Source organism: Bubalus kerabau, chromosome X (assembly GCF_029407905.1).
Source record: "Bubalus kerabau isolate K-KA32 ecotype Philippines breed swamp buffalo chromosome X, PCC_UOA_SB_1v2, whole genome shotgun sequence".
Taxonomy (NCBI): Eukaryota; Metazoa; Chordata; class Mammalia; order Artiodactyla; family Bovidae; genus Bubalus; species Bubalus kerabau.
Window position 1 is genome coordinate 159,866,320 of NC_073647.1, and position 12,675 is coordinate 159,878,994.

General features: G+C 46.1%; 1 protein-coding gene and 1 long non-coding RNA gene across 2 annotated transcripts in view; one reads left to right on the forward strand and one right to left on the reverse strand.

The window, feature by feature from the left end:
* Positions 1 to 4,798, forward strand: part of ANOS1 (anosmin 1) — a 206,732-nt gene extending 201,934 nt beyond the window's left edge. Inside the window, exon 14 of the mRNA XM_055563812.1 lies at positions 219 to 4,798. Within this exon, the coding sequence (XP_055419787.1) occupies positions 219 to 277 (59 nt within the window). The 3' untranslated portion in view covers positions 278 to 4,798. The remainder of the gene's footprint in view (positions 1 to 218) is intronic.
* The window catches only part of LOC129639018 (uncharacterized), a 49,726-nt gene that overhangs the window by 1,212 nt on the left and 35,839 nt on the right, over positions 1 to 12,675 (reverse strand). The window lies entirely within an intron of this gene.

A 12,675-nucleotide genomic window follows, 5' to 3' on the forward strand; every position in this document is an offset into this window, starting at 1 on the left:
TTTCTCTCGCGATCTTAAAGGTTTTATGGAGGGAACCAGAGAGCCGGGGAAGGCAGAGAGAAAAGAGAGGCAGGGTGGATGTGTGTCTGCAAGTTCAGAGTCAGGGCCGGGAGGACCTGGGTGGCAAGGACCGCGGGAAGGGCACAGACACACACCTGTTCCTCCAGTCGGTCCAGCCGGGGACAGCAGCCGGACTGACAGGTCTGTTCTGTCTCTAGGCCCCCATCTGAAACACCGCCATCCCCACCACTACAAGCCTCCTGCAGAAAGGTACTGAGCTGCTCTGCGAGCCTGTGTGAACCCTGAGCAAGTGTGGAAGCTGGCACAACCCCCCAAGGACTGGCCATGCCCACTGGGAGGCATCAGGCCCTTCCTGGAGGACCGCCCGCCCCTGCCTAATAACCGCAGGGCGCTCAACGCTCTGTCCACCCTGGAAAACGCTCCGCGAAAACCAGGGACCCGCAGTGAGCCTTGCGAAGGTGGGGGTAGTGTGGGGGGGGACAGGTTCCCGTGACAATGGACGACACGCAGCCCAGCCCTGTTCCGCTTCTAATTCTTGCCTGCCTGTGTGGTGAAGCTCCTCCAATGCAGGTCTGAGATGTCCCGGAATTTGCACCAACAAGTTCTCCAAAGAAGCCATTTACGCACGTAATAGGCCTGCCCGTAGTAAGCATACAGTTACTCACTGAACACTTGGAGATTACACTACTGATTGGATTTGCCAGATCAACGGAAGAGTATGCAGATTTTTACGTCCTAACATTTATTCAGAGATTTCTGAAGATGAATTTTTTTTTTAAATCACCTGTGGGTTTTTTTTTTCAACTGAAAAATCTGTAAACCCAAAATATTGCCCATTAGTTTGAACCTAAAATGCTCCAGCTTCAAGCTCCCAAGCTTCATTTTATACAAAGACATAGATGAGTTTGGCCTTGAAAGGACAGTTTCTGTTAAGACATGCCCAGCCAGGAGGAGTCAACACTGCTACCCAGAGTCTGCCCTGGAGAAATTAAAACTGTTTTCTGGGGCTTTAATATTCATCCTACAAGAACTTTTCCTGATACTTTATTGATTTTCCTTAATGGGGAAGACACCTGCTGATCTGCTTTGTTTTGCCACTTTCTTGTATCTTAACACACTACAAAACCTCTTGCTTGAAATGAAAGAAACCCAACTATCGAATATTTTCAAATCTTTACTGAGATTTTCCCCTTTTCTTAATCAAAGCAAGCTCTTTGTTTGGTAGAAATAGTCTCCATAATTAGAAAAGGCAGAGGGGGACTCTGGAAGGTAGAGCAGGACAGCTGTTTGCCTTGGACTAACCTACCTTTGCTTTCCAGGTGGCTCAGTGGTAAAGAATCTGCCTGCCAATGCAGGAGATGCAGCTACAGGTTCAATCCCTGGGTTGCAAAGATCCCCTGGAGGAGGAAAGGGCAACCCACTCCAGTATTCTTGCCTGGAGAAAATCCCATGGACAGAGGAGCCTGGCGGGCTACAGTCCGTGGGGTTGCAAAGAGTCAGACACAATTTAACAACTAAACAGGAAACCTTTCTCTACTCCTTCAAATCTATTACATCTTATTTGAAAAATTTATGAAAAATTTAATTGAAAAATTACGAGGCACCATGCTAACAACACCTCATAGCATGAACTCAACTGAAGACATGGTGTTAGTATATAGTGTTGAGGGGAATGTTGGGGCACCCTTAAACTAGAGATGTTTTAATATATTTTTTGCTTGAAGGGACACCCATTTGTATACACATGTATGTATGTGTGTCTGTATACTTCCGGGTAGGTATACTATATATATGGAGAAGGAAATGGCAACCCACTCCAGTATTCTTGCCTGGAGAATCCCAGGGACAGAGGAGCCTGGTGGGCTGCCATCTATGCGGTCGCACAGAGTTGGACACGACTGAAGCGACTTAGCAGCAGCAGCATACAATATATACATACATGTAAATAACACACACACAGACACACATATATACACGTGGGTAGCTTGAGTATAAGTCGCTGCAAAAATTGTTTTCCCAACTCACCCTTGATGGATGCAACTCTAAAGATCATTCAAGTAATCTGTTTTTCCCCATTGGTGTCGATTCTATGAGAAAACGGCGATTTCTCCAAATTAAACATTTGCACGGAAGGGCGTCCTCATCTCATTATCTACACAAGGAACACGAGGAACACAGGAAAAGCTCTTGTGCATCTGGGAGCCTGCCCTTTTTCTTCCTTCCCGAAAGCCTGTGGTGGGCGCCCTGGTTGCCGGGGGTTGAATGAGCGGCGCGGGGCGAGAACGTGAGGGTCTCGACTCCCCCCGGGAGGCCCAGGCTCTTAAGTGCGGACACTAGGCAGAGAGACGACCCCTGTTATCACACGCACGCCTCTCTCCCCGGAGAACCCCGGGGCCGGTAGGCATGGATCTCTGACGGAACAGATAGAAAAAAACTACTTCCGGCGTCTTCGACGAGCTTGGAAGCTTGAGCAGGCACGCGGTGCTTTGCAGCCTGCAGGAGGGGCTATGGGGGGATCTCAAGGGTGCAGCCAGCTCACGGGGCTTCGGGCTGTTTCTCTGCAGCTCCTTACGTGGTCTGGGGTGGACTCTGCAACAGAGTGTCCCTGCAGAGTCAGCGCGTTCCCCTTCTGCACGGAGATGGGAGGGACAGCCTTCACGGAGGACGCATGCGCAAACGCAGAGCTCAGCTCTGAAACCACGAGTTGTCCCTAGACACCGTTCCCAGCATCTGGCTTTTCAAACCCTCAGAATCTCAAAAGGGAAGGCTTCAAATTATTATTGGCTGTGTGTTTACCGTCTACCTTCATTGGTCCTAAATATATCGGTATTTGTGCCAGCCCATCTTTGTACTGTTGTATAGTTTAAAACACGGGAGTATATACATAGATGCGAAATATTATTAAATTATTAAATACACTTAATTTTGTAAAATTTAATGACGTTTGTTTTGCCTGGGCCATAGACGTTGAGCAAATACATTTTTAGTTCGGATCAAGGTTCTGAAGCTTCTGTCTTCCTTGAAATACCTGAAGTAGGTCTTATGAGCATTTCATTCTGCTATAATATTTGATACATTTTATTAGTATTATTGGAAGAGAAGACTAGGCAGTAAAAGAAAGCTGAGTTTCCTTTATAAATTTAAATAATATGGAAATGAGAAAAAATATAATTACAGTTTTTTGAATTTTTTAAAATTTGCCCTAATAAAGGTCTAAAAATTTATGTTGTTTAATTTTAAAACCAATTTCGTAGCTGATTCTCTGTTTTATTGAAATTAGATGCACTTCTCTGATACGAGAAAAAGTATATTGAGTGGCAGTATTTACTCTTTAAAAAAGTCAAGCTCATCAAACATATGAAGTCATCAAATGCAAGTGTGTAATGTGATATACATCGAGGCTATGTGCATCTTTTTACTGAGAATATTCACTGCTCAGTAATGGGTTTATTTATCGGGGCTCTCCTCTTGTGGTAAGTGGGCTCAGGGAGCAATCTTTATAAACGAATGAGTGCCCTTCACATCATCCAGTGTTATTTTAATATACATAAATGGGAAGGAAATCCAGAAACGAGGGGATAAACATACACTTAGACCTGAGCAGAGACTAACAACATTATAAAGCAGGTTACACTCCCAATAAAATTTTCTTCAAGAGACAGTAACGTTTATGACAGGTAAAATTTCCAGAATCCAAAGTTTACAAACAGATCTCTGTCCTAGAAAGACCTGGAAGAACCCTGAACCCATCTAGAGAGCAGAACCCATCCTCCAGCTCAGCACTGCTGAGACTTGGGGCCGCACGGCTCTCTGTTGGTGGGCAGGACCTGCCCTCGGCACTGTGGGGCGGGGAGAGGCACCCCTGGTCTCCACCCACCAGAGGCGAGGAGCACCCCACCCCAGATGTGATGACCACATCCTCTGTCGTCACAGTCCACACCATCTTGGGGTACAGAGTCGCCCCCGGTGACAAGCACCGCATCGTAATAATGTTCACCGAATAGAGGAAAACTGCCCTCTGCAAGGCGGAACTGAGTCAACTAGAGTAGGCACACCTGGGAAGTGCTTACACTGGACCTCAAAGCCCTTAGCGGTGTCTTTTATCTCCACTGAAGAACCTGATTAAAAGGCTGAGTTTGTGTATCATGCGAGTGCAAAGATTCACTTTGTCCTGCTGACCAGGCAGCATCATTCACGATGATGGGAGTCTTACTTAACGCCCTTTCTTACACCACGTGTCATGGGGTTCGCCAGAGTCAGTCCTGTGACTGCAAATATCTCAATCTAAACTTAGGCACACGTGCATATCGTCACCAGAACACAGAGGCTAAATACCCCTTGCGTTGTACGTTCATTTATGATAATGATGTGCAAAGCTGGCGACCCGTGTCTATGGTTTTGCATGGCCAAACTCGGCTTCTCACCTCTCCTGGACACTTGGCAAGTTACACCACTCACAGAGTGACTCACACAGGTCTCTCTGCAGAGCTCTTAGGACTTTTCCTTGATGTAACCGTAGTGCGCAGATAACAGAATGGCTACCCTCTCATCCAAACCATGTCCCTTAGACAGATCATTTAAAAGTCAATATTTATTTATGTATGTAATAAAAAATGATTTTGTTTGTGTGTCATGTTATTTAGAGAGAAATAATCTTGTAAAGAGATGTTGTAAAAAAAAAACCACAAAAGCATTGTAAATAGTCTGATCTCTGTCACTCATTATTTTCATGTTAGAGTTTGTACATACTGACTGATTCCATAATAAAGGACCTTTAAACCTGCTCAGTGGACTAGACTTGTTACTTTCCTGAAAACACACACACACATTTTCTTTTCACTTAGAAAAATGAGCAGTTTCCTATGAAGCTGGGGAGACTGAAAAAGCCTCATTCTCCTGTCAGGATGACTAGAACTCAAAGTCTGGTCAAAGATTGAAGGCGGGAGGAGAAGGGGGCGACAGAAGATGGGATGGTTGGATGGCATCATCGACTCAATGCACGTGAGTTTGAGTGAACTCAGGGAGATGGTGATGGACAGGGAGGCCTTGCGTGCTGCCGTCCATGGTGTCCCAGACAGTCAGACACAACTGAATGACTAAACAACAACAAACAAAAATGCAACAAGGCAGCTCGTCCTGCACAGAATGTTCTGGACTATTGACAGAGATCACTGCATCACGGTTTTCACTCTATTTACAAGCATGACTCTCAGTGGTTTTGGTGGCATTTTCCATCCATTGGTCCACAGGCTTAAACAACTGTCGCCCTCCACCACTCCTGGCCCCAGGAGCTGTCCATAAAATGCTACTAGATACATGTTGTGCTCATAAGCTTTCAGCCACAGCCCTTGGTTCTCAACAGCAGTCACTGCAGGTGGTGGGGGGCGGGGGGCGAGGAATCCCCTCCCCAGCAGAGGGTTGTGCAGACCCTCACACCTGGTGGGTGCTGTGCCCACGGGCATCTCCACCTGTGACTTAGGAGGATACTATTCCATAAACCACCCGAAGAAGGTCCATCCGAAAGCCGAGATGAGTTCTGTCTCCATCAAATCACCTTCTTATTTCTCTACGCATTCACCAGGCAGGAACGTCCTTAAAGTTTCTGCCGCTGCTTGGTCCTGCTATATGGGCGGGATATTGGCTATGAGGGCAGGTCCCAGGTCTTCAAGGGCTGCTCCTTCTAGGAGAAGGCAACTAGACAGAACTGGAGAGTGTGAGAAACCCAAGGAGGAGAAGAAAGCAGAGCGTTGGGTAAGGGAGAGGCTGTGGGGTCCTGACTTTCGTGTTCTTAAGCAGGATCAATGTGGGCTGAGACCCCCATGGTGAAGAAGCTGGCGGCTACCCAAGGGATGGACGTGGGGCACCCACAGGGAGACACGGGACCTCTGAGGTGTGAGCCTGGGCTTCCTCAGTGACCTCCAGAGCCAGCTATCTTTTCTTTTTCTTTTGTGATGTCTCCTTGAAAAAATGATGGGATTTTCCTGACCAAAAAAAAAAAAAAAAATCAAACATTTGTGTTGTGTTTCTTTATAATCAGAAGTGGCTGCATGTAGAGAGACTGTGCTGGTCAGTGGCCCAGTAAATTCTCAAACAAGGGTGATGGACTCTTTTTTTAAAAAAAATATATGAGCCACACCTAAGAATCTGGACATACAAGGTCTGCTGTTGCCTGACTACGTTTTTGTGAACTTTCTAGAACAGCAAAGTCCGTGGAAGCAGAAAACACCTGGGTTAGCTGCCAGGGACTGGAGGGGGACCGGGTGGGAAGTGCTTCATGGGGACAGCATTCACGTCTGGAGGTGATGACAAGGTTTTGCAACTTTATAGAGGGGATGGCTGTGCGTTTTGAACAGGAACTAAATGCCACTGAATTATACTCTTTAAAACGGTTCAGTTTATGCGACGCAAGCCTTAACTTCACTAGGAAAAACATATAAGCAACACCACGTAATTTCCAAATACAAACACAGGTTAAGTATCACAACCCAGCATGAGTACAAATACAACTTATTTGCAGAACAAATTATCCATCTGACTTTCAAATGAAAAGCAAGCAGAAATCCCACTGAGGAAATAATGTCCCTGGCCAGGAGGGTGTGCTGGGTCTCACTCCCACTCCTGGTACCCCAAATCCAGGCCTGGGCAGTGTCCCTCCTGATGGCGGCCCTGCCGTTGAGCCCCCACACCAGCTGCCTGAGTCACTCTTAACATCGAGGCTTCACCACTGAGGAACCGCACTTCAACCCCATCGGGTCCTCTGGTTCATGATGCCACCATTCCCCAGACCTGTTGTCCACGCTGGCCCTGAGCTCCATGTGCCAGCAGCTGCGTTGCTCCTCTGTGTGGGCTCCACCTTCCGTGCTTCCAGCCATTCCCGCCAAGATCAGAGGGATCTTCCCGACCCAGGGATCGAACCTGAGGCTCCTGCGTTGCAGGTGGATTCTTTACCACTAGCAGCACCTGGGAAGCATCCTCACGTCATACACAAAGATCAACCCCAAACGTTTTAAAGACCTAAATATAGGACATGATACCCTTCAACTCAGCTCTGAGGTGACTGTGGGCTCAGAGCTCAGGCCCAAGACATTCAGCTGATGGCTCTCAGAAACCCCACAGGCCACAAGGTGGGGCGGGGGGCAGTAGGCAGCAAGATCTATTCACAGTCCTGAGAAAGGGAAAATGTCTGCAATCTAGGATAGTCTACCCAGCAAGATTATCATTCGGAATGGGAGAGAGAGAAAAGAATTTCTCAGTGGAGCAAAAAAAAAAAAAAAACTCCAAGAAGACAGCAATACTCAACCTATCCTAAAAGGAAAACAAATAGAAAGTTCTTCTCTACACAGAAAAAGGAAGCAAGAATCCATAGGGAAGAGAAAAGTCAACAGTAGGGAAAGCAAACACACAAGAAAGGCATGATGGTCACCTAAATAAGCCACTGCATAGAGTACATGACGGAGGAAAGACAGTCTCTTCAGCCAGTGGTGCTGGGAAAGCCAGACAGATGCGTGTAAATCAAAGAAGTTAGAACACTAGTTCACATCATGTGCTGTGTGTTAAGTTGCTTCAGTCGTGTTCAACTCTTTGTGACCCTGTGGATTATAGCCCGCCAGGCTCCTCTGTCCATGGGATTCTCCAGGCAAGATTACTGGAGTGGGTTGCCATTTCCTCCTCCGGGGGGATCTTCCTGACCCAGGGATCGAACCTGAGGCTCCTGCGTTGCAGGTGGATTCTTTACCACTAGCAGCACCTGGGAAGCATCCTCACGTCATACACAAAGATCAACCCCAAACGTTTTAAAGACCTAAATATAGGACATGATACCCTTCACCTCCTAGAAAAGACCATAGGCAAAACATTCTCATACATAACTCATAGCAGTACGTTCTTAGCTCAGTCTTCAAAGATGGAAGAAGTAAAAGCAATAATACACAAATGGGACCTAATCAAACCAAATTTTGCACAGCTAAGGAGACCACAACAAAATGAAAAGACAACTTACACAACAGGAGGGAATATTTGTAAACGATGAGAATGACAAGGGATTAATCTCCAAAATGCACAAACAGCTCACAATTCAACAAGAAACAAAAATACCCAATTAAAAAAATGGGTGGAACACCTACGTAGACGTTTCTCAAAAATGTCCGTTGGCCATACAGATGGCCATACAATAGGCATGTAAAAAGATGCTCAGCATCACTATTTATTAGAGAATTGCAAATCAAACCCACAGTGAGGTACCACCTCACACTGGTCAGAATGGCCAGCATTAAAAAGTCTACACATAACAAATGCTGGAGAGGATGTGGACAAAAGGAAACCCTCCTACACTGTCGGTGGGAATGTAAGTTGATGTAGCCATTACGGAGAACAGTATGGAAGTTCCTTAAAAAACTAAAAATAGAGCTACCATACAATCCAGCAATCGCACTACTGGGCAAGTATCTGGAAAGAAATGAAACCTCTAATTCAAAAAGATACATGGATCTCAATGTTCACGGCAGCACTGTTGACAACAGTCAAGACACAGAAACAACCCAAGTGCCCGTCGGCAGACAACTGATTTAAGATGTGTTATGTGTCAATATATATGTGTTCAGTTCAGTTGCTCAGTCATGTCCGACTCTTTGCAACCCCATGAACTGCAGCACACCAGGCCTCCCTATCCATCACCAACTCCCGGAGTCCACCCAAACCCATGTCCATCTAGTCAATGACGCCGTCCAACCAGCTCATCTTCTGTCATTCCCTTCTCCTCCCACCCTCAATCTTTCCCAGCATCAGGGTCTTTTCAAATGAATCAGCTCTCTGCATCAGCATCAGTACTTTCAATGAATACTCAGAGTTGATTTCCTTTAGGATGGATCGCTTGGATCTCCTTGCAGTCCAAGGGACTCTCAAGAGTCTTCTCCAGTACCACAGTTCAAAAGCATTAATTCTTTGGTGCTCAGCTTTCTTTATAGTCCAACTCTCACATCCATGCATGACCACTGGAAAAACCATAGCCTTTGTCGGACCTTTGTTGGCAAAGTAATGTCTCTGCTTTTGAATATGCTGTCTAGGTTGGTCATAACTTCCCTTCCAAGGAGTAAGGGTCTTTTAATTTCATGGCTGCAGTCACCATCTGCAGTGATTTTGGAGCCCAGAAAAATAAAGTTAGCCACTGTTTCCACTGTTTCCCCATCTATTTCCCATGAAGTGATGGGACCAGATGCCATGATCTTCGTTTTCTGAATGTTGAACTTTAAGCCAACTTTTTCACTCTCCACTTGCACTTTCATCAAGAGGCTTTTTAGTTCCTCTTCACTTTCTGCCATAAGGGTGGTGTCATCTGCAAATCTAAGGTTATTGATATCTCTCCCAGCAATCTTGATTCCAGCTTGTGCTTCCTCCAGCCCAGCGTTTCTCATGATGTACTCTGCATACAAGTTAAATAAGCAGGGTGACAATATACAGCTTTGACAGACTCCTTTTCCTATTTGAAACCAGTCTGTTGTTCGATGTCCAGTTCTAACTGTTGCTTCTTGACCTGCATATAGGTTTCTCAGGAGGCAGGTCAGGTGGTCTGGTATGCCCATCTCTTTCCGAATTTTCCACAGTTTATTGTGATCCACACAGCCAAAGGCTTTAACAAATACCTTTTCCCTTTGGTAAGTACAGTATATAAAATGGACAAGCATCAAGGAGCTACTGCATAGCACACTCGGGCAAACTCCGGGAGATAGTGAAGGACAGGGAGGCCTGACATGCTACGGTCCGTGAGGTCACAAAGAGTCGGACACGACTGACCCAACGACAACAGGGAATGATAACTTCTTGGAATCACCTGCAATAATTAATTTGAAACAATATATATACATAGATCATGAAATTACTTTGATGTACACCTGAAACTAACACAATATTGCAAATTGACTACAGTTCAACAGTAAGAACAAATAGTCAAGACAGATCACTGCCCGAGAACCTCATCCGGGTTTTCCCCCCAGCGGTAACGTTGTTCAAACAAATTACAGGACAGAGTCATAACCAGAAACCTGCCATCGACATCACCCAGAGACCTTAGTCAGATGATTCAGATGTCCCTGGAATTACACGCACATGCGTGTGTCTCTATTTAGTTCTACATGATTTTACCACATGTATATACATGCGACTTTTTTTTTTTTTTTTTTTTTTTGTCTTTTCATACTGTGCATGGGGTTGCTCCTTGGAAGAAAAACTATGACAAACCTAGACAGCGCCATTAAAAAGCAGACATATCACTTTGCTGACAAACATCCATATAGTCAAAACCATGGTTTTTTCCAGTATGCCGGTACGGGTGTGAGAGTTGGACCATAAAGAAGACTGAGTGATGAAGAACTGATGTTTTCGAACTGTGGTGTTGGAAAAGACTTGAGAGTCCTTTGGACAACAAGGAGATCGAACCAGTCCATCCTGAAGGAAATTGGTCCTGAATATTCATTGGAAGGACTGATGCTGAAGCTGAAAGTCCAATCCTTTGGCCACCTGATACAAAGAACCAACTCATTGGAAAAGACCCTAATACTGGGAAAGATTGAAGGTGGGAGGAGAAGGGGACGACAGAGGACGAGATGGTTGGATGGCATCACTGACTCAGTGGACATGAATTTAAGCAAGCTCTGGGAGATGGCGATGGACAGGGAGGCCTGGCGTGCTGCAGTCCATGGCGTTGCAAAGAGTTGGACACGACTAAGCGACTGAACAGCACTGTTTTCTAAGCAAAAGAACATCTAAACCACAATTAGTTAAATTCACTTTAAGGAAGTATTGTGTATTTTTGCAATTTCCCTCAAGCTGAATACCATTTGTTGCAAAAAACGATGTTAACTTCAACGCTATCGAAACGATCAGCTCATTACGCATTTGACAGTGTCTTGAATTTCAGGCTATGACTTGTTTTCCTAAAGCTGCATGCCTACCACCAGTTCTGGCTATAAAGCTCTGTCTTGTCCAGTGAAACTAAACCTATGTGTAAATAAAATCCACAGATGTGAAAACTCATTTCACGGATTGAGAGGAATGTATGTGCATATTTATGGTCGAGATGTGGGTTTTAGGGAGAGTAAAAAAAAAAAAAAAGGCAACAGTGAGATTCGTTCCTGTTTAGAAAGTCAGACCTTGCCCAAAGTAGTAAACACTCTGTTGTTTCAGATTAACATAACGCTGAGAGATGAATTTTGAGCAACTGCCTCCAGTGGATATCAACCTCACTTCAGTCCAGATGCTTTCAAAACTTGCTGCCAGTTAGGTCCTGGGGGACACCTCGCTAGAGTCCTCCGGCACCTTCAGGTCTAGAGTGAAAGTGTGGACATCAGAGCTGTGTTCAAGGGTCCCTGGGGGTCTTGCCTGGGGGTCCAATGGTTAAGACTCCAGGCTTTCACTGCAGAGCACACGGGTTTGATCCCTGGTCAGGGAACTAAGATCCCCGCCTTCACACAACAAGGCCAAATGTAAATAAATGAATAAGTAAATTAAGGGTCCCGGGATAATTCTAAGATGGACCCACGGTGAGAACCTGTCCTGCAGACCCTGTTACCTGTTACAAACATCCTGGTCGTGGAGCTGAAGAAGTTAAAAGTCTCAGGAAAAGGCACTGAACTGGGAGTGCACCAGAGTGGCTTTCTTGCCCCACTTTTACCCCAGAGTAAATTATGCACAAAGACTCAGCTGCCCACCTCAGCATGGGTGCAGCTATACAGCTGCGTAGATGGATGTGGGCATTCCTATACGCAAACATCTCCCATTCTGTGTTTGGGGCATCATTGCGAATTTACTGTGGGAAAACTAATAAAACACAGGGTAGTCAGATACAGTTTGGGATATTCTAGGGTGTATGGGCTTCCCAAGAGGCTCAGTGGTAAAAAAAACCCACCTGCCATGCGGGAGACCTGGGTTTCATCCCTGGGTCGGGAAGATCCCCTTGAGGAGGAAATGGCAACCCACTCCAGTATTCTGGCCTGGAGAAATCCCATGGACAGCAGAGCCTGGCAGGCTACATCCAGCTCACAGGGTCACAAGAGTCCGATACAACTTAGCAGCTAAACAGCAACAGGGTGTGAGTTAGGAGAAACTGCCTGTTTTTCCTAGCTGCTGTGAAAGAGCTTTCAGACAGGCAGCTTGGAGTGATTTAAATGCAATCTCAGGAGCCAATTAGGATGGAGCTGGGGGGCCTACCTGCAGCACCAGCTGGTGTGTGACCCTGACTGGATGCTGACTGACCTTTTCAACCCCGGTATCGCCCTCCCCATCTCAAACAACATCCCATCACAGGCAATTAGGTTCATTATGTATAATGGAAACCATGCTTCATCCCTGTGTTGATTCAACCCGCCTGGAATTGCCCTGGCGTGATCCAAAGACCACCCCCTCCCCTGCCCTGCTTTGTATTTTTGTGTGTGGGCTAAGTCGCTTCAGTCGTGTCTGACTCTTTTGCAACCCGAAGGACTGCAGCTCACCAGGCTGTCCATGGGGATTGTCCAGGCAAGAATACCGGAGTGGGTTACCACGCCCTCCTCCAGCAGATCGTCCGGACCTAGGGATCGAACCCGCATCTCATAAGTCTCCTGCATTGGCATACAGGTTCTTGACCACTAGCGCCACCTGGGAAGCCCTTGCATTTTAGAGACA